This window comes from Taudactylus pleione, unplaced genomic scaffold, assembly GCF_031769625.1.
Source record: "Taudactylus pleione unplaced genomic scaffold, aTauple2 ptg000318l, whole genome shotgun sequence".
Taxonomy (NCBI): domain Eukaryota; kingdom Metazoa; phylum Chordata; class Amphibia; order Anura; family Myobatrachidae; genus Taudactylus; species Taudactylus pleione.
In genome coordinates this window covers 2,249,234-2,272,460 of record NW_028284719.1, presented here as the reverse complement: position 1 = coordinate 2,272,460, position 23,227 = coordinate 2,249,234, and the positions used below count along the sequence as shown (strand labels likewise).

The window sequence follows — 23,227 nt, the reverse complement described above, 5'->3', positions numbered from 1 at the left end:
TAGGGTGAATTCTGATTCAGAATCACATTAAACAGAAACGATTACAAATAAAAATGTAAAGTCAACTATGTCCTTAACCCACTAGTCTTTGTGTTTTAATTTTGAATTTTATTTGTCCACCCTGTTATATGTACTGTATGCTTTTCCCCTCACTGTTCAGTGCTCCAGAGCATTGTGGTACCTTCCAAACTAACATCAATAATATTATTAGCCATTTACTCTGATCAATTCAAATCTGACGATGTACTGTAGGGTCCATGTCACACTGCAGGGATCAGGCACATGGACAGTCCTCCAATCTCACCAGAGGGTGCCCAGGTTTAACTATGCTTCGGAGGGATATAAAACTTCTGCAGAGAGCAAAAAGGCAGTCACCATGCACCCACATTTGGCCATGTCCACCCCCCTCTTAGTACTGTGGCCCAGATGATCTTGTGATAGTTCTGTTGCTCACTGTACTAATATAAATGTTCACTAAAATAACCGATCTCATATTTTACATCTACTTTAATGGAGGAGTTTGATTTTTTGAACATGTTTTTACTGTAGATATTATGTATATATACTCAAATATATGTTTAGTTTTAATAAATGTAAAATGGAAAGTATGGTAGATACTATGATAATGTAAGTCAAATAAAATATTATGTTATTATTATCTGCATTCCCATGACTGACTCATGAAGAAGATAGACAATCATGTGATAAAAGCTGGATCCTAATGAATATAAATAGAACTCCTGTGTACCAGAGATAAAAAATGTGACAGTCAACGACCAGTGATACAATAATACAAGAAATACAAGATGGACTGCAACCCCCATAAGCTCTATCATGTACATGACTTTGATTCAAGAAATCTTCTGGATACTTATTTTTCTGATACAGCAGAAATTATTTTTGGAGATGATGCCTTGAAATTTCCCATGGAGAAGCTTCACCATCTATTCAGCATGGGTCTGTACTATATACTATATTTTATCTTGCTGCCAAGGTTACATTATTTCTGTGTTACTGTAGGTGCATTTGTTAAAGTAAGGAAACAGCTTTTACATTTTTTTATTAAACAATTAGTTCTGAACGTAATGCAATGTCTAAAAAGTCAGAACCTGTCTGCTTACATGTTACAGGGAACTGATATTTGTCAGATCTTAAGAAGATGTCGTGTAAGTGGGAATGGCATGGCATAGTCTATTTAAGCAGACTGCCCAATAACATGGAATGGATCACTTAACGGGTGCACACAGACACGGCTGCAGCAGGATTTTTTACCACAGCTGCCCCGTTATGCTAATTCTGCAATTTTCAACCTACTGAGATGCTCACTTGCAGCTGCGCTATTCTGTATCACTGCATCTTCAGATGCACCATCAGTCGCAACATCAAAGCTTGCCCCAGATCTATTGCAGGTGCATTTTCTCTGAACATGGCGACCAGTGTCATTGATATTGAGTGCTGAGATGCAGTCATTGTCAGCAACACACCCATGACATACCCATATCTGGCTAGCCACCCACCTGTTACCTCCTAGGAATGCCCTTTGAAATCCACAGATCTTGCATCAAAATTCGTTCCATTGGGATGGATGTGCATTGTGACTTGGATGCTTGAACAAACATAAATATTGACCGCTTGTGTCCAACATCACCACTGCATCCAAAACCACAATAGTATTCAATAAATAACATTATAAAAAAATTGATGAATAGTATTTGACTATGGAGCAATTGTCATTACCGGTAAATATATAATTGTGCAGTTGATTTCTTGGATGAGCACCTGGTAAAAATATCTCTAGTTGGTAATAGTCCTATTGTTCCAATGAGTCCAGTGTGTGCATTTGGCATAGACAAGGTAGTATCCACCTGCTGTCTCATGGTAGATCAGTATAGGTTGTAGGTGAGTTGACACTGAGCTGAAGCTCTTTAATGATTCAGAGGAGTGGAGTAGAAAGTGCCATGGAGAGTTGTCCAGTGGTGTCCTTGGACCAGTGTGGTGAAGATGTCCAATGTTTGGTGAAGGTACTCTCCTAATAGTCCAATAGTTTCAGCTTTTACCTGTTTTGTTACACTGGTTGACTTTACCACAGGGTAATGGAGGTGGTGTAAGCTACATAGTCTTAGGGAACTTAGGGGAGTTGCAAGGCTATGATCTGAAATATTTGTGTTCCACTCTCATTTCAAATTTATTTTAAAATAAGTATATAGCTTGCAAAGCAAGAGGGAGTCCTAGTGCCCTTCAGCTGCAGGGTTGCAGACAAAGTGTGCTCTTCTCTAACAAAATTAATTTCTGTATGTTGCTCATGTGATGGAAACTGGAATGGGCTGAGTTTTTCAGTCACATGTCTTCAGCTGCTGGTGTCACTTTCCTAATTGTAGTGGAAAGTAGGTGCCATAACCAGCAAGACATGTGATCACATGTTTACAAAAATCCTTTCTGTAGTCTGATATGATTCTATTGTCACAACAGCAAAGCCTTCTACTACACTTTTTTAAGTTTTAAGGGACAATTCAATTAGCTGTGAGGATCCCGTTGATTAAGTGTGCACATATATCACACTTATGGTAGCCTTGAACTCACATAATTTTGTTTAAAGCACCATGGTGTTGCATATAAAAATCTGCAAACTCTGGGTGAAACTGGGGTGAGTTGATGTACTGTACCATTGCTGGCATTTACATGTTGTTCCAATTGAATCGACACCTTAAGGTGCCTACACACTAGACTCTCCCAGGCAGATCCCAGGCTCTCCAGGACATGATATGGTGCTAAAAAGTGTCAAATCTGACTAAAGATCTAGTCAGATTTGGACATATTTTACACAATTTGTCATTCCGATACATCAAAATTGGGTGAATCGTGTAAAATATTGTCTAGTGTATAGGCACTTTTAGAGAGCTTATTTGATGTGTATTGTACGTAAAGCTCATTAAAAAAGTAAAGGTGCTTACACAATAGATGATATTTTACATGATTCACCCAATTTTCTGAATGCATTGGAATGACAAATCATGTAAAATATGTTCAAATTGTGGATGTCCACTCACGATGCCTATGCATGTGACCTTGTGCCACACAGCGCATCTTCAGATCTGACCTACACTAGGTAAGATTTTGCCAATCTCAAACATGATTTTGTGCAATAGGTAATTTTGTGCACGATAGATCTATTGTCAAGTTGGACACTTTTTAGCACCATATCATGTCCTGGGGAGCCTGGAAGCTGCCGTGGAGAGTACAAGGGAAATTGCTCATATCATATTGTGAGCACATTGTCTAGTGTGTAGGCACCTTAAGATCATTTCTACATACATTATTGTTAGGCAGTGATGCTCTAGAAATCTGACCTTTGTGTCAAAATAGGATGTAGCTGCTAACCAATCACATGCCTTCAATCTCATGAAATTATACTGTAAATAATTACCCCCAAAATTTATCCTAAACCCGAGTGAAAGATGGTTGTACAGAGGGGTTGATGATCCAATTTACACTGCATTGCATCACCGTAGCTCCACCCCTACTTTACAATGCCAGTAAGCTCTGAATTGTATAGTGGGGATGGAGCCGCGATAATACAATCACACTACCATGCCCCTCACATTGCCCACCATTGTCACGACCATGACCCCTAATGCACCAACCTGGCTGCCCTCTCCCAGAAAACTATGTATGAGAGTTTTCCCTGATTTTCAAACACAGAGATTTACTAAAGGCAAACACAAAAATCTATCTGCAAAATATGCCTAAACACACAAACAGAAGTCAATACACCATCAAAACAACTCACAAGTTATTTCCATAGACAAAAATAGAACATGGGTATTTACCAAGAATTGTCTGCAAACATGATAATAAATGGAGCAAACTCAGAACAAAAAGTTTAAAATAAACCCCCTCCTCAGCAGCGTGTTTTGTGGAAGCACTGCAGATATCAGTGTGGTCTATGGAATGCTTCTCTATTGTATATTGTAGTGAAAGGGTTCAAATTAAAAACAAAATAATGGATGGGGTACCCCCAAAAGTATAACCAACCCTGGACCTGTGAGACTATTCTGTAACAGGAAAATCAGGGGAAAAAGCAATGTGGGGTTCCCTTATTTTCCTATAACCAGCATTGGCTGAACCAGCTTGGGTGGTAATGGCACACCAAGGAAACCACAGCATGGGGTCACCCTGACAAACCAATCTCAACCCCAAAATTGGTAATTCGAGGGCTAGCAAACTCAGAAAGTGGGGACCCCTCAAAAATGTGCTTACTTTAACCTTAGCCATGATTGACTAAGAGTTCAGCTGCTTTTAGCCAATCAACGGCCACTCTCATAGTAACCAGCTGCTGGTTGGCTAAGAGCAGCTAAGGTGCAGGACACTTTGTGGGGTTCCAGTCATTCGGGTAGCACTGTAGTTTGTATACAGTATAGCAGTCTGTGGGCTCTGGGAAAATATTTTTTTTATTTTCTGAAGACCGGATTGTACTGGACAAGCGGATCAACCAACACCTGGTAGTAGGTAAGTATGTAGTGTGAGGGCAGGTAAGTGTGACTGAGGGTAAGTGAGTGAATTTGAAATAAAGAACTAAAACATTGAGTGTGTGTGTAGTGTGATTTTTTTATATTTGTTTCACAGTGGGGGTACAGGTGCCTGAAGTGTGCTGGCACTTTAGTTTCTACAAGAACTACAGGGCAGACTGGCTGTGACTTGTAATTCCACTGTATTAGTATTTAATTTAAACCATTACCCCTATACCCACCACCACCAGGGGTGCAGGAAAGAGCCATAGACTTTCAGCCCAAATCTGGTTGATCCTCATGAGGGGGGACCCCATTTTTTGTGACTTTCCAAGGATTTCCAGGCCTGAGGCCTGGGCTGTTCAGTTTGGGTCTGGAAAATGGTTTGGCAAGGGGACCCTATGCTTTTTGTCCCCATGCTGTGTGTCCCCAAGCTGAATCATTGCCACCCCAGCTGGTTCAGCCTAGGGCTGGTTATAGAAAAATAGGGGGAAACACACATCAGTACCACCACACCATTTTTATTTTATTTTAACCCTTTCACTATAGTATACAATACACAAACCTCACAGGCAGATCTTAGTTTCTTAGTAAATTCATAGGAAATTCACCCCCGTTATTTATATACTGTATAAATACTGGACAAAAAAGGTTATTGTCCAGAAGTCAGAGTTGTTTCTATTCAATAGACACCCAGGAAAAATAGATTGCATGTGATATAAAGATGGCTTTTTGGTTGAGTCCACATCCCTCATACATTTAAGAAGTAATATGACTGTTGTGATGCTGTTGTGTATCTATAACATCACATTATAGAACAATGTTTACAATAATTATATAACATATTGCCCATTTTAATCATCACAATCTTTCTCTGCAGGTCACATTAAGGGAGAGATTTTAATTGACATTAGTCTTGGCCCCTTAATTCACCATCTCCATTCAGCCTGCAACTTTTTCAAAGACATCTATTTACTGAGGTCCAATGAGAAATGCATTATGGAGCTGAACAGATGGCTGAACACTCGTACAGGCGCATTTGATTGGAATCACACAACATCATATGTTACAACATTAGAAGGGAACAGGTTAAGTATCTGTATTACTGACAGTTTACAGTATGTTGATCCCGGTAAATGCTTTACTCATTGAAAATATGACAGGGAAACATTTGTAATAGTATATGGACAATGGCCCAGATTCTTAGTCATATCTTAAGGATGTGTCCTGCTACATCTTTGCTCATAGTGTGGCATTCTGACTTTCCTGCTACAACTTGTCAATATACGTCATGGTGTAGCATGGCATACTGTATGCCGTATAAGACTACAACACAGTTTAACTGCTGGGTGGTAAATGCTTCACAGATGAAAACTCAAGTACTGAATATAATACTGTAGCAGTGGATGGTGATCCATGAGAGGCTGGCCAATCACGTACAGGCAGTGTAAACAGTCACTGATTCAGGTGCTTGAAATTATCACTTTGTGTCAAAACTAAACCGCTATAGACATTATACTGTACTCATTACAGGTCGTCCATACTGTTTACTAGGAATGTGTGCCGGACCGTTTTTGTCGGATTTGGTTCTAATTTGTCGTCCGGCTTTGGATTTGGATTTTTTACAAATATTGACAAAAAGCTAAAATCACATACATTGGGATTTTTTTCTTCCTAGAGTGTTATTAACCTCAATAACATTAATTTCCAGTCATCTACAGTCAATTTAGACCACCTCACAGCTTACATTATAGTTTTCACCATTATAGGCCAAAGGCTGCAGTGAGCTGACTTGTTACCAAGAGTCAGAGCAGGGGCGCAGTAGCATAGACACCAGAGTTTAAAGCACATCTATGAAACATTGCCACACAGCAGTGGCAGAAATGAAAGGTAGTGCAAGATGGAATTGTCCTTGGGCCCTCCCACCCACCCTTATATTGGATAATAAAAAGGACATGCACACTTTAACAAACCAGGCATTTCAGCAACAGGGACTGCCACTTTGTGGCTGAAGTGCTTGGTTTGTTTGGACCCCCCACAAAAAAAGCTACCAATCGGCTAAAGGCAACAGGTCTACAGTAGCAAGATGTCACAATCATTGCCATCCTCACCCTCATCAGTGTGTACATCATCTGATTCCTCACACAATATTAATTTATCCCCGCTGGAATCCATTATTATAGAAGTATCTGTACTATGATGTGATTGGCGGGAAAGGTTTTCCTCGAGAAATTTCCAGTTAATTTTAATGAACATCATTTTTTCAAAATTTTTTGAAAGTAGCCTACTACGTCATTCGCTCATAAGGTTCCCGGCTGTACTGAAAACCCTCTCCGAGTACACACTGGAGGGTGGGCAGCTTAAGTCATGGAAAGCCAGTTTATACAATGGTCTCTAAAATGCCTTTTTTTCTTCCAATATTCAAAGGGACTCTGTGACATGTCTACTTGTACAGTGTCCTGAAAATAATCCTCCACCATACTTTGGATGGTAATCGTATTAGATGGAGTTATGGTAGAGTTGTCACTGGTGTTAAGCTATTCTTTTAGACCCGACCAGATGTCAAAATGTTGACTTGACTTATCTGTATCACCACTGGGTCTTTTGGAAAAGGTGATTTTTTTCTGGCTGCTGCTGGAGAAACCGAAGGAGTAGACGTCATTGTAGTGCAATGTGTCACTACAGCTGCCAACTTGCTCACCAGGAGAGCTTTGGATTTTTCAAGATCTGGGTCAGTTGTAAAGTAAGACACAGCATATGACTTAAACCTAGGATCAAGCATGGTTGCTAAAATATAATGATCAGATTTCAAGATCTTGGCCACCCTTCGATCCTGGCGAAGTGAATAAAGGTCTTTATCTATCAGTCCAGCATACTTTGCGGAATCACTTTGTTTAATCTCATACTTCAATTTTTCCAGCTGCCTTTCCAAAAGCCTAATCAGAGGAATCACCTACTCAAGCTAGCAGTGTCAACACTCACTTCACATGTGGCAACTTCAAATGGTTTGAGCACCTTGCACAAGACAGAAACTACTCTCCACCGTGATGGGCTAAGGTACATTCCCCCACCTCTCCCAATGTCATGGCTTGTTGTATATATAGCTATGGATTCCTTTTGGCTGCTCCTCCATCCGCTGAAGCATATAAAGGGTGGAGTTCCACCTCATTAACAAATTCTTGCTTCAGTTGATGGCAGGGCAAATTAAACTGCTCTTGCAGGTGCTGCAATCTCCTGCACGCTGTTGTTGAATGCCAAAAATGTCCCGACATTTTTTGGGCCACAGACAGCCTCTCCTGCATGCCCCTGTCATTTTTTTAAAACCCTGCACCACTAAGTTGATTGTGTGAGCAAAACAGGGGATGTGTTGGAATTCACCCAGCTGTAATGCTTTCAAAATATTTGTAGTGTTGTCAGAAATCACAAATCTTGAGGAGAGTCCAAGTGGGGTAAGTCATGTTTTTATGACATTTCTTAGTTTTCTAAGAGGTTGTCAGTGGTATGCCTCTTATTGAATCTGGTGATGCACAGATTTGCCTGCCTCAGAATGAGCTGGTGTTGTTTGTTAGATACTGCTTCTGCTGCTGAAGGCGATTCACCCACCCAGTGGGCCGTTACAGTCATGCAATCTTTAGTTTGTCCACTACCGCTTGTCCACATATCTGTGGTTACAGTAAGTGGACAGTGGGTACAATAGCATTTTGCAGGCCAATAATTAGGTTCTGTTTAATTTCCTGGTACAGCCGAGGAATGGCTTTTCAGGTAAAATGAAACCGAGATGGAATTTGGTACCAGGGACACAGAACCTCAATTAACTGTGTAAATCCCACTGCATTAATTGCGGATATTGGATGCAGATCTGATAGTAGCATAGCTGTCATTGCATCAGTGATCTGCTGTGCGACAGGATGAGAGCAGTCATACTTGCTTCCCCTTGCAACTGATTATTTAATAGTCAATCAATTTTTTTTGGAAACTACTAGTAGTCTTCTTGATCCACTTCTGGGATGAAGATCCACCCCCAGCAGCAGCAGGCCTAGGGCTCAAAGATTCAGTTTCTTCTGAGGTGTCCTGGAAAGTGGAGGAGTCACTGTGACATAGCATTAACAAATTGGATGCTGAACTACCACTGATCATTCCTGAGGATAAGCAAGTGCTGGGATTTAGTAGAGAGAAGGCATCTGTTGGACTGCTTGTTGTTATATTTTTGCAGTAGTTTCTGTTATTAAACACCTGTCATGAGCTCGCTGTATATGATGTAATAGCGTGGAGATTCCTAGATGCTTATCATCCCTACCTCTACTAATTGTGGACCTACAACGGCTACAAATGGCTTGACAAATGTTGTCAGGGTTTAAGTAAAAATAATTCCACACAAAATATGTGGATTTGTTGGTTCTATGCCCAGGCATGGCAATCGCCTTCTTTTCTTGGCCAAGAGCTGCTTCCACTGGTGCCTGACTTATACAAATAATATGCTCATCCTCAACATCCTCATTAGTGCCAGCATCAGCTGCACATATATTCCCCTCATCCTCTTGCAATTCCACCGTGGCATCCTCAATTTCTATGTCCTCGGTAATACTGCTCATCACCACAACTATAGATGGAACAGAAACTGTGGAGGGCGACTTCTCTGAAAGGTCAGGCTTACACATAGCAACACCACTCGTGGACCCACTTAGACTCTCCTCAGGGATTTCTGAAATGTGTGTTTCTGAAAACACAGTTTGATCTACTGCCTTATTGGTTTAAATTTTTTTACACTTCTTCTATAGTCAGATTGAAAAGGTATTTTATTGTCATGAGAGGCACAAGATGCCTCACTGACAGTTGCAGAACCACCACTCAGAAATATAGACCAATGCCTGAGCCTTTCCTTGCCACTACGTGTGGTGAATGGTTTGTTGCAAATTTTCTTTTTTTTGCACTAGTAGTAGTCTTTAGAGGGTTTTTTTTGTCTTTGCCCCTGTGAAATCTAGATTTTTTTATTTCAGGTTCCCTAATTTTTTAAAGCCTCTATGCCCTTGAGCATCAGCTTTAAATGATAGTGATGGTCTTCCAGCAGCTGCAGTGCTAGCATTGCTTGCTGCTTCTGCTCTCCTCTGGGTTCATTCTCATGATCCATATTAATTTATCACTGTGAACTGGTGTCACGGAGCTTGTATACACACAGTGGCCTTCTGCCCTGTCACAGAGCTTGTATACACACAGTAGGCTTATGCCCTGTCACGGAGCTTGTATACACACAGTAGGCTTATGCCCTGTCACAGAGCTTGTATACACACAGTGGGCTTATGCCCTGTCACGGAGCTTGTATACACAAAGTGGGCTTATGCCTAGTAAAGTCACGGAGCTTGTATACACACAGTGGGCTTATGCCCAGTCACGGAGTTTGTATACACAGAGTGGACTTATACCCATTCACAAAGCATGTATACACACAGTGGGCTTATGCCCTGTCACAGAGCTTGTATATACACAGTGAGTTAATGCCCAGGAAAGTCACAGAGCTTGTATACACACAGTGGGCTAATGCCCTGTCATGGAGCTTGTATACACACAGTGGGCTTATGCCCAGTAAAGTCACAGAACTTGTATACACACAGTGGGCTTATGCCCTGTCATGGAGCTTGTATACACACAGTGGGCTAATGCCCAATCATAGAGCTTGTATACACACAGTGGGCTTATGCCCTGTCATGGAGCTTGTATTCACACAGTGGGCTTATGCCCAGTAAAGTCATGGAGCTTGTATACATGCAGTGGGCTTATGCCCTGTCACAGAGCTTGTACACAAATACACACAGTGGGCTACTGCCCAGTCTTGGAGCTTGTATACAAACAGTTAGTTTATGCCCAGTAAAGTCACGGAGCTTGTATACACACAGTGGGCTTATGCCAAGTAAAGTCATGAAGCTTGTATACTCACAGTGGGCATATGCCCTTTCATGGAGCTTGTATACACACACTGGGCTAATGCCCAGTCACGGAGCTTGCATACACACAGTGGGCTTATGCCCTGTCACAGAGCTTGTATACACACAGTGGGCTTATGCCCTGTCATGGAGCTTGTATACACATATTAGGCTTATGCCTAGTAAAGTCACGGAGCTTGTATACTCACAGTGGGCTTATGCCCTTTCATGGAACTTGTCTACACACAGTGGGCTAATGCCCAGTCACGGAGCTTGTATACACACAGTGGGCTTATGCACAGAAAAGTCACAGAGCTTGTATGCACAAAGTGGGCTTATGCCTTGTCACGGAGTTTGTATACACACAATGGGTTTATGCACTGTCACAGAGCTTGTATACACATAGTAGGGTTTTGCCCTGTCATGGAGCTTGTATACACACAGTGGGCTTATGCCTTGTCATGGAGCTTGTTTACACACAGTGGGCTTATGCCCAGTAAAATTACAGAGCTTGTATACACACAGTGGGCTTATGCCCTGTCATGGAGCTTGTTTACACACAGTAGGGTTATGTCCTGTCACGAAGCTTGTATACACACAGTGGGCTTATGACCAGTAAAGTCACAGAGCTTGTTTGCACAAAGTGGGCTTATGCCTTGTCACGGAGTTTGTATACACACAATGGGTTTATGCACTGTCACAGAGCTTGTATACACACAGTAGGGTTTTGCCCTGTCATGGAGCTTGTATACACACAGTGGGCTTATGCCCTGTCATGGAGCTTGTATACACACAGTGGGCTTATGCCCAGTAAAATTACAGAGCTTGTATACACACAGTGGGCTAATGCCCAATCATAGAGCTTGTATACACACAGTGGGCTTATGTCCTGTCACGAAGCTTGTATACACACAGTGGGCTTATGACCAGTAAAGTCATGGAGCTTGTATACAGTCACACAGTGGGCTTATACCCTGTGACAGAGCTTGTATACAAATACACACAGTGGGCTACTGCCCAGTCACGGAGCTTGTATACACACAGTTAGTTTATGCCCAGTAAAGTCACGGAGCTTGTATACACACAGTGGGCTTATGCCCAGTCACAGAGCTTGTATACAGTATACACACAGTGGGCTTATGCCCAGTAAAGTGGGCTTATGCCCAGTCACAGAGCTTGTATACACAGTGGGCTTATGCCCAGTAAAGTCACAGTTATGTGCCCAGTCACGGAGCTTGACCTTGTATACTGTATATTATAGACACAAAGTAGGTATATGCCCAGTCGTAGAGCACACACATAGTGGTTATCACAGAGGGCTAATGCCCTTGAAAGTAATTGATGTCCAGCGGCAAGTTCACTGAAGTGAATTTGTCCTCTCTCTCAGCAGAATGGCGCCGAGTCCTGGGCGCCGTGCCTTTTATAGAGGCCGAAAGTCACCCGAGTCTCATGAGAATCTGACACCAGCCGGCTGATGTTCGGCCTTGAGGTGGAATCCGAGTTAGGCGAGAACACCTGAACTTGCATTCGAGGTGGACTCGGGTTCTACCTTATCGAAGCGGTTCAGATTCCTCAGAATCCAAACCACTCATCTCTACTGTTTACTGTCGCTACATGGTGTAAAGATGCCTGGCATAAATACGCACGGGCATGTTTTTTTAGAAAGCGAGATCATTTAAAGTTCAATTCTTTTAAAGTACCCTGCTCAACTTTATGCATTGCTCCGCACTTTCCTCATCCCTTCATCTCCATGTTATGACACCCAGATTCATTAGACTATAAACCGCTATTTACATTGTATTGTATATGTTGGTGTAAAGATGCATGCTAGACATGACATACCCAATAGGTGTAATAGCTGCTACAGCTGGCTTGCTTGGGTGAGTGGATAAGGTTAGAACTTTCCAAAGCTTGCACCTCGGATTTGAGGCCCGGAAGAGGACAATATAATTTTGTAACTCAGCATTTTTTATTTATTTATTTTTGTAATCTACTATACAGGTTTACTTTAAATAAAGGTTTCAATCATTTGGTGTGTGAGTCCTGTGTTTTATTAGAATACATATCTACGTTGGTGTGAAGATGCATGTGCAGCATTTCATCAAGACAGAAGATTTCAAGTTCAATATTATCAAGGTACTCTGCCGAACTCAGGGCCTGATTCAGAGCCGCTCATAAGCGGCCGCTTGTTCGTTCCGAGCGATGTTTGCACAACTGCGCATGCGTATGGATCGTAATACACATGCGTGAACCAGTGAGTGTGGCCGGAAATCGTTTGTTCGCTAAATAGCGAATGCCTGCTATTTTGAGTGACAGGAGGAGGCGTATGTGGGTGGTAACAGGGGAAGGTGCTTGAAAACGGGGAGTGGAGATCAGAACGCAGGCGTGCTGAAAGGTCAAAATGGGCGTTTTATGGGTGTGCATACTTAATACAGCAGCGTCATTGACCACGTCACTGGGTTATTTTATAGTCAGAACTGCTCGCAAGATTGCGGTAGGAAAAACCAACCACAAGAATAGCGAGCAGTTCATACGCTGGTCGATGTACTTGATTAATCTAATAAATAGCGGATATGACGTAGGATGCGAGCGGCCAGGGGGCGTAGTTTTCCAAAAAACGACCGCAAGTTTTGTTCGCTCGTTCAGACCTAGAGGTGTGAACAGACCGCAAAGAGCGAACGGTTCATTTGAATAGCCACCCCTATTTTCTGAACAAGCGCAAATAGCGTCCAGCTCTGAATCAGGCCCTTAATACATTGCTCCAGATTTGCCATTATCTTTTATTTCTAAGTTAAGCCACCCAGCTGTATTTATTCTAAACTGCTATAGACATTGTATTGTACTCATTACAGGCCATCCGTATTGTATACCATCGCTATATGGTGTAAATATACCTGGCTTAAAGACACATGGTCAGTATTTTAGAAAGAGATCATTTCAGGTTCAATACTTTTAAAGTTCTCTGCTCAACCTTATGTCGTTTTCTGCACTTTCCTCATCCCTTCATCCTCCAAGTCATGACACCCAGCTTCATTAGACTGTAAACTGATATAGACAATGCATTATATTTTACACATCATGCTGGATGAGTCCCTTCCCCAAAAACATGTCAGCATGAGTCATTCATCACAAACCTCACAGGGGTGTGGGGGCAGGGAAGCAATATGAAAGTGTTACACACTGCAATTTGTGCCATGGTCCTTGCAATTCCAGTGGCCTTCAGGGGCACTGCTTGCAATAATAACTTTGTGTCAAGACTAAACCACTAGAGACATTATATTGTACTCATTACGAGCCATCCATACTGTATACTATCGGGCACTGTCCACATTCCTGCATCTCTATGTAATGCCACCTATCTGCATTGCACTCTAAGGCTTAACATGACATACAGGACCTCATTCAGAGCCGGACGCTATTTGCACTCGATCGTCCAGAAAAAGGGGCCGGCTATTTAAATTGACTGTTCGTTCTTTGCGGTCTGTTGACGCCTCTATGTCTGAATGAGCGAACAAAACATGCGGACGTTTTTTTCTATAAAACGCCCCCTGGCCGCTCGCATCATACGTCATCTCCGCTATTTATTAGATTAATCGAGTACATCAAAAGGCGAATGAACTGCTCGCTATTCTTGTGGTTGCATTTTCCTACCGCAATCATGCGAGCAGTTCTGGCTAAAAGACACCCAACTGACGTGGTCGATGACGCTGCTTTGTTAATTATGCACACCCATAAAACGCCCATTTTGACCGTTTGCCACGCCTGCGTTCGGATCTCCACTCCCCATTTTCAAGCACCTTCCCCTGTTACCACCCACAAATGCCTCACTCTGTCACTCAAATTACCAGGCATTCGCTATTTTGCGAGCACACGATTTCTGACCACACTGACTGGTTCGCGCATGCGTACTAAAACCCATACGCATGCACAGATGTGCGAAAATCGCTTGGAACGAACGAGCGGCCTCTTACGAGCGGCTCTGAATGAGACCCACAGTACACAATAGGTGGAACAGCTACTACCGTATGTCTAGTTTGCGTAGGCAAGTGGGTAAGATAAGTGCTGGCCTGGTCTAAAGATGCACTTACTTGTAACACACACAAAAGACAACTTCTGTGACAGGAAACTTCATAAAGAGAACCTTTCTGCCACAGAGGCTGTCTTTTGTGTGTGGTGCCATTGAGCCTGGGTTGCAAACAAACAGAAACTTCCTGATGATACTCTGCTCTACCATTGGTCGATCAGAATTCAAATACACCTATCAGAGTTTTGGCAGGAAGGCGTCCTTTTGCCTATGGCTGCATAAAATGCAAGTTTAGTGGCAGGTAGCTATCCACTCTGTGAATCTGTGCCTTACAGTGCAGACCTGCTGCTCGGATCATCTCTTCAGAACGTATCATTAATACGAACCTCTGAGATACCCTCTGTGACTTCTGCTGACTTCCAAGAGCTTTTGCTATTTTCCAAGTCATGTTGTTGCTGCTTACTACTGCTTCTACCCTGAGCTGTAACAGTACATTACTACAGCATCATCCTGCTGGTACAGTAAGTACATTGCAATTACTAATTTGTTTAACCATATTGTACTCTATGCTGCTGATTGCCTTATTTCTATATTGTACTGCTGCCTTGTCTCTAGATGCACACTCCAGTAATAAGTCACACACAGCAGCATAGCTGAGCTCACTTTCATGCCACTGCTACATCCGTGGGGGTCAGCTACCTCGTGGCTGGCCTCAATGGTCGGCAGCCATTTTGACCCCCAGAATGTGTCCACTTGTATAAAGTCCCCTAGTTCCACGTTCAATCTATCATACTGTTTCCTAGTCCCTGTACTTACTCACACAAAGCAGTGGTTCTGAGCTCACTTGCATGTTGCTACTATATCTGTGGGGGTCAGCCACCTTGTGGCTGGTCTCAATGGTTGGTGGCTATTTTGTTCTACCGGTATGCGCTTGCTTGTATAAAGTCCCCTAGTTCTATGTTCATGCTATCATACTGTTTCCTAGTCCCCATACTTAGCTACATACAGCAGTGGTGTTGAGCTCACTTGCATGTCGCTGCTATACCCATGGGGGTCGGCCACCTCATGGCTGGTCTCAATGTTCAGTGGCCATTTTGTGCCTGAGCATGTGCCCACTCGTATAAATTCCCCTAGTGCTATGTTTGATCTAGCATACTGTGTCCTAGTCCCCATACTTAATCGCACACAATGATGGCACTGAGCTCACTTGCATGCCTCTGCTATATCCATAGGGGTTTGCCAAAATTTGGAAGCCATTTTGTGCCCTATTATGCACCAGCTTGTATAAAATCCCCTAGTGCCATGTTCAACCTATTATACTTTGTCCTAGTTACTTGCACTGTACTGCTGCCATGTCCCTAGACACCCCCCTTATTTATTCGCACACAGCAGCAGCACTGAGCTCACTTGCATGCTGCTGCTACAACTCTAGGGGTCAACCACCTTGCAGCTGGTCTTAACGGTCGGTGGCCATTTTATGCCCAATTGTACACTCAGTCCTATAAATACCTGTAGTGCTACATACAGTACTGTATGTTTGACCTGTGTTCTGATCTGTGCACTTGACAAGTCCTTAGATGGACTTGTAACATTACCTCACAACATGACCTATTCCTGGATGGACAAATTGCCCAGTTCTTGGCTTTTGCTCTAATTTTTTGATTTCTATCACCATCGTAAATTAAAAGGAATATCCAGGAAAAGTACAGTAGTATAACTAGGTTTAAAAGTGTTATAATTATGTGTGAGAAGTGCCTGGATGGTACATTATAATTACTCTGAGGGCCTCCTTTAATTATTGTATATCATGGGTGTTAAAACAAATGAATATCCCCCTATGTTTTGTAAATTATGCAATACAGTACACTAAATTACAATATTTATTTTCTCTACACAGTTCCTGTCTTGAAACATGCCAACAAAAATAAGCAAATCTGTGAGCAGGATAATTGCAAACATGATAAAAGAAAATAAGACAACATGAGAGTTCCAGACCTGGCTGAAAGAGAGTGGTGTTATAGTTACTTTACAGACTGTGCACTTTCATGCATTTATGAGGATATGGCGCAGATATAGAATTCCTTTCAAATGCACATGGTAGGTACTTTACACAATGCTATATAAAGTACTGTACTTTCCATTGCAAATTCAACAGACTCTATATAATTTATTTCTGTGTTATACTGTAGGAAATTTAAAACTGTGCTGCTGCAATGATAAAAAAATACAGAAAATTGGCAGCTGTGCTCCCATCCAGGAACAGGTGCTGTTAGGCACTTGTTCTCAGCAGGGCCACACTACCCTGTGTGGGAGCCCCTCTGTGTGTGGGAGCCCCAGGGAAACTTCCCCTGTCACCTTCCCCTTAATTTAGCCCTGAGTGTGTGCTTGTTAATGGCAAAACAATATTTTGTAGGGATCATGGATAAGACCTTCTTCCAAGAAAAAAATAGTAGTTGACTGTTTGGTGCCTTTGTCAGAAAATACTATCCATCTGGACAAAGATTATGCCAGGTTGATGATCCTAAATACTCTGCCTCTGCAAAATTATTGGAAGGGAGAGGTATAAATTGGCAAAACACACTGCCAGGGAGAGCATTGTTCTAATATATTCAGTAATTACTGTACAATATGTAATTATTCTCATTAACTTTCATTAATCTAATTACTGTATGATTTTTTTTATATACTGTACTGTAGGTCACCAGACATGAATCCTCTTGAATTGTTCTGGGCCAATTGAAGAGGTTCATCAGGTCTAATGCGAACTGAAACATAAAAGTAACTTTTGGATGGGACACAGAATATTGGGGAAGATGTACTGACATTTGTCCAGTGAAATAATTACTTTAATCATCTGTATAAAGCCTTACCTGTTGTCATTGAAATAAAGAGTAATGCCACTGCTATGTAGCTTCTACAGTACTCTATACCTGTAATACTGAGCCCCTCACAGCACTCACTGACAGCCCTTACTTCATTCACTGGCCCCCTCACTGCCCACCTCACCGCACATGTCCCTCACTTCATTGTCTACCTCAAAGCAATCATTACTTCAATGTCCACCACACAACACTCCCTACTTCATTGTCCACTTCACAGCACTTCCCACTTACGTCAATATCTATCTAACAGCATTCCTTCATTACTTCACTGTCTACCACACAGCACACCTCCTCCCTTCAATGTCCACCTCACAGCACCTCCCTCTTACTTCAATGTCTACATTACAGCACTATCCATGTGAATTTTTTGGGGAAAATGTCTACTGTATACCTTCATGTCCAAGTATTGTTCTGTATATCCATAATTTAAACTTTTATGTTATTAAAAAACCCTACATTATTTATAGGAAATAGTGTATTTAATAAATAAATTACTTTTACTTCTCATACTGTCTGCATGTTTTTATTTATTTTTTTAATGTACAGTACTGTAGTTCTCTGAGCCTTTCAGTTTTATGAAGCTCAAATTGTACTTGAGCTTGGAGTATATTGTACATACTGTAAATTTTCACCTTCAATAAGAATTAGTCTTGTTGAATGTATCTTTCACAGCCACATCTCTGGGCCCATAAACTATTGGAAGATGCCTACAAGTTGATACAGTAGGGGGTACAATTACTAAGATTCGTGTTTGGTCAAGATTGCAATCTCGGGTGTGTTTTGACATTTTTTACAACACAGACTATTACTAAAGGCAAACTCGGGTGAGAATTCATGAAACACTCTTCAAAACATGAGTGAGAACACAAACGGAAATAAAAACACCATTGGCCAAGTAACTCTCGAGTACTTTTCATAGCCTGGAATTCAACTCAGGAATTTAACAAGATTGTGATTATAATCACAGGTGTGATTTCAGAAAACTCAGAACTATATAGAAGTTTTAAATAACTACCCACTGAGCTGCGAGTTTGGCAGAAACATACATAGATCAGTGTGATATGTGAATGTTTTTTGCCTGTAATAACTGTATAAAGGGGTAATGTTAAAATAAATGACTTAGGGTTCCCCTAAAAAAGCATAACCAGCCCCCAGCTCCTAAGCCAGTCCTAGTTTAAAAAATATGGGGAAAAAATGAGTAGGGTTATTCCTTTTTTAGCAATCAGCACTGGGCTCCTGAGCCAGTCCTGGTTTTAAAAACAAGGGAAAAAATGCATAGGGTTCCCCTATTTTTAAAACCAGCACTGGACTTAATTCTAGTCAGGTGACATTGTCCCTTTCTGGGCCTCGAGGTGCCAGCTCTTTAACATGCTCACCTTACCCTTTCAGCCACACATGCCATTTGTATCAGCATGTGATGATAAGTGTGTGACTTTACACCATGTAAATTGTACAATATAATGGTAATAGCGGTTTAGAGTGTAATGCAGCTGGGTGGCTACAGTAACTTCGAGATGAATCGAGGGGGAAAGTGTGGAGCAATACATAAAGTTGAGCATAAAGTTGAAATGATCTATTTTTATGAAAAACTTTTCATAAGTCTTCACAACAGGCTTTTTTACATCATGTAAGGACAGTTTTCTCTGCAGTATGGATGACCCTGTAACATGTACAATACAATATCTATAGCAGTTTAGCATAAAATGCAGCTTGGGGGCAGAGCATAGAGATAACAGGTAGTGGGAAGTTGGAAGCAATGTATTGAGTTAGGCAAAGCTCCTTAAGAATATTTAACTACGATTGCTCTGTTTTTATTTAATACTGGACATGCATATTCTGGCCATTGCTGATATTTAACTCACATACCAAATTATTTATTTTTTAATTTAATCCTGCATTAATGACAAAATGCAGTTTAGTACTACTGTAGATTGTAATGAATGATAGGTTCTGTCAGCCAATCAGCAGTTGGCGCTACAAAAGCTTCATTGGCATGTGCTGTGTATTTTGGGAAAAGTGACATCTGGTGGACAGAAAGTTGTATTACACTCTCCAGTTTTTTTAGTGTCTCAGTACATTATGTTAGAATGTCACATTACATTAAGTGACTTAGAATTCCAGGCATTGGCATGGCAGGGTGCGCATACCATGACGCGCTACATGGTGTATGGAGCAAAGATGTAGCTGGACAAACTGTAAGTAGAATACAGTTGAGCGTTTTTTTTCCCACACATGCATCTAAGTCTCACTGCTCTTGCATCTCAATTGTGTTTGGACAGAGTTACGGTAGCAATTTCAAATATGCACACTCAGAAGTGTATTAAAAATATGCTGGCTGGTGATAGGGAGGAGGCTATTTAGACACAAAGATATGGACCATCTTATGGATGATATGGAAGTGTCACAAGTGTGTTGCTGAACTGGTTGCATATACAGAAGGTTAAATGCTCAAAATGGCAGGGCCGAAATTAGGATTTTTGTCACCCAGTGCAAGACAGTAATTTGGCGCCTTCCCCACCCCTCATAAGATGGCCTTTTCTGACATAAATTTAATATCCATCCCATAAAAATATTAGTTACGGTTTCATAAATAAAACCATCAAATGTCCAAATTATTTTATTAAAATTAGAACTATTGACAGAACAAACATATTACACATAATTCCACATATTGTAATGCCCTATACACATAATGCCACATGTTATAATACCATTTACACATAATGCCCCCCCTGCAGCAGTCCCCCTATAGTAATGCCTCTGCAGAAGTTCCCCTATAGTAATGCCCCCTGTAGTAGTTCCCCTATAGTAATGCCCCCTGTAGTAGTTCACCAGTAGTAATGCCCCCTGCAGCAGTACCCTTATAGTAATACTTTTGCTGCAGTACCCCTATAGTAATGCCCCCTGCAGCAGTGCCCCTATAGTAATGTCACATGTAGTAGTGCCCCTATAGTAATGCCCCCTGTAGTAGTGCCCCTAAAGTAATGCCCAATTCAGCAGTGCTCCTATAGTAATGCCCCCTGAGGCAATGCCCTCATAGTAATGCCCCCTGCAGCAGTGCCCCTATAGTAATGCCCCCTGCAGCAGTGCCCCTATAGTAATGTCACATGTAGTAGTGCCCCTATAGTAATGCCCCCTGTAGTAGTGCCCCTAAAGTAATGCCCCCTGCAGCAGTAGCCCTATAGTAATGCCCCTGCAGCAGTACCCCTATAGTAATGCCTCCTTCAGAAGTGCCCCTATAGTAATACCCCCTGAGGTAATGCCCCCATAGTAATGATCCCTGTAGTGTTGATTACACAGGAAAAACAAACAAACAATACTTACCTTAAACCTCACTACTGCATCCGCCACCGTTGGGTCTGCCCGGCTGCTCCTCGGAACTATGGGTGAGATGTCATGATGTCTCTCCCATAGTGCCCGTGGGGGGGAGCCAGAAGCTGGAGTTCAGGAGAGAACTCCAGCCTCCAGCTAGCGCAGCACTGCAGGGCAGGAGTCGGGCGCCCATTTGTAGTAAAAATCCCAGTGGGTATCTGGCAAATGGAGCTTCCCTGTGGTGCCAGGTGCAGCAGCACTGTTGGATGCAGGGGCTATGGGCCACTGATCCGGCACCCAATGCACATGCACCTCCAGACCCCCCCCTTCCTAGTTGCGGCCCTAACATTGGAGATCATACTTAGACTAAAAATCTGAAGCAAGTTTTAATGGTGTGACTCATGGTGGCATCTAAACACACAACCAATAAGTATTTGAGTGTACAAAGAAGCTCAAAGTGGGCATCTCAGTCCTTGCACATTCAGATGCATGGCTTTACACCAGGGCAGTGCTTGTAGTGGGGTTTGCATAAAGTCATTGATGTGCAACCATTAAAAGACGCAGACTTAGAATCATTGTGTGTGTAGACTAAAAGCTAAAATACCTATTTAATTGAAATCTGTCTATAAAATTATTTTTACACATTTTAAAATTCTGTGGAGTTAAATACAGTATATAAAAATTATGTGCAAATAAATAATGTAAATAAAATATGATTAAGAATAAGAATGACATTGTTTTAGGAAAAAATCTCATAATAGTAGTTGAAGTTTATTTTATTTATTAATGATGATAAAAAAGATTCTGCCAAACAGTATTCCCACATTTTGTCAAAGGATGCATATAATACAGAGATACGGACCAACCCCAGTGTTTTGGTTTTGGTTTTAGATCCAGATTCATCTTCTTATTTTTGTTTTCCAAAAATACCTTCACATATCTTGGTTTTGGATCTGCAGTAAACACAAAAATGATACCAAAATTATGTAATTTCCCCCTATAAGCATGCAATCCTAAACCTGAGTTTGCCTTTTAAATCAGAGTTCTAAATAATGGGAAGATATGAACGAGGTCTTGGTTCAACTCAGTTTCCTCAAGTGATTCCAAGCTTGAACCCTTAAATTTGGTTGTTGTTGGTTCTCTGAGAACCAGACCTGAACATCTCTAATATAATTTAACAAAATGACTAATATGGTGTACTGATTATAGAGTACTGGAGATATATTGTACTTCATACAATTTTGCCAAGGACAGATAATTTCCATTTTTAAGTTAAAAACCTGTTTTTGAATTCCAAAAGCATATTGTTGTATGTACAGTATATTATAAGGCTCAGACCATAAACAATAAAAAAGAAGGTTGATTGTGTATTACGTTAATGTGTCCATGTGTTAATGGAGTGAATGGTCAAGATTTATAGGAGCACTACTGAGGGTACACTTACCAGGGGCCTAGGCTGTCAAAGTGGAGGGGGACTTATGATCCTGTCAAAACTTCACTCACCACTTTGTATACAATTGCACCGTCCATTTGTCTCCAATCCCAAAACAGCAGTGGCTTATTATACATGGTTCTCTGTGAATTTTCAGTCTCAAGAAAAATGTCTGCCTCTTGTAGGGTTTAAGTTAATTCGCCTGACACTAGAACATGCTTAAGACTTTATTTAGCAACTGCCCCTCAAAGTATGAACAAGCCTAAAATTCTACTTATATGCCACATGCAGGTATTCTACTGATATTCCTGAATACTGGATGCTATTCCCAGTCTCCGCTGTTTGTTTGTCTGTCAGTGTGAGTGTGTATATCTGTATTCCATGTTTGTTTGTGCCAGAAAAAAAAACCCTCCCCACAAACAAATATGTTCTAATTGTTTTAATTAGATAAAAAATACCACAAAATGAACACACACAAGTATGGGTGCATAACTAGTCACATTCACACATGTATCTGAGCATTCAACTTCCCAAACAACCCAACTCCTCCAGGCAGAAGATTTCTCCCCACACATACACTGGTTTTTTTTTATTATTATTTCATAGATACCTTGCTTTTTGCTTAAAATCAGTTATATTTACATATAAACTGGTAGAAATGCTAAAAGCACTAAGAGGCCAGAGTGTCTACATATTTCTTTATGACAATTATTGTGTTTGTGTTTTTCAGTAACCAATGTGAGGACAAAGAAATGAGGCTGAAGACAGCCATAAAAGACATAGTAAAATGTGACATGGAAAAAGAAAATCTCACTGACCCGGTGGTGCTACCACAAGCCGACTGTGTGATCAGTGTCTGGCTGCTGGATGTCATCAGCACAGACCATGAAGATCACCTCAGAAATCTGAGGAAAATCTTAAAGTTGATAAAACCTGGAGGACACCTGATATTACTTGGATCTTTAAATGCAACTTATTACATGATTGGCCAGGACAGGTTCCACTTGTTCAAATATGATGAGAATTATGCCAGAAATGTTCTTACAGGAGAAGGATTTGTTTTTGATCACTGTGATATCCATAGAAGAAAGTCAGTGAGTGATCTTACCGACTATCATTCATTTATGCTCATCACAGCTCGTAAAGGAAACTAA

General features: G+C 41.3%; 1 protein-coding gene across 1 annotated transcript; it reads left to right on the top strand.

Moving 5' to 3' along the window:
* The first annotated feature begins 806 nt into the window (after positions 1–806).
* LOC148509637 (nicotinamide N-methyltransferase-like) lies at positions 807–23,227 on the top strand. Its single transcript, XM_088442896.1, has 3 exons — positions 807–957; positions 5,386–5,593; positions 22,804–23,227. The coding sequence occupies exons 1-3, from the start codon at positions 807–809 to the stop codon at positions 23,225–23,227; spliced, it is 783 nt and encodes a 260-aa protein (XP_088299022.1).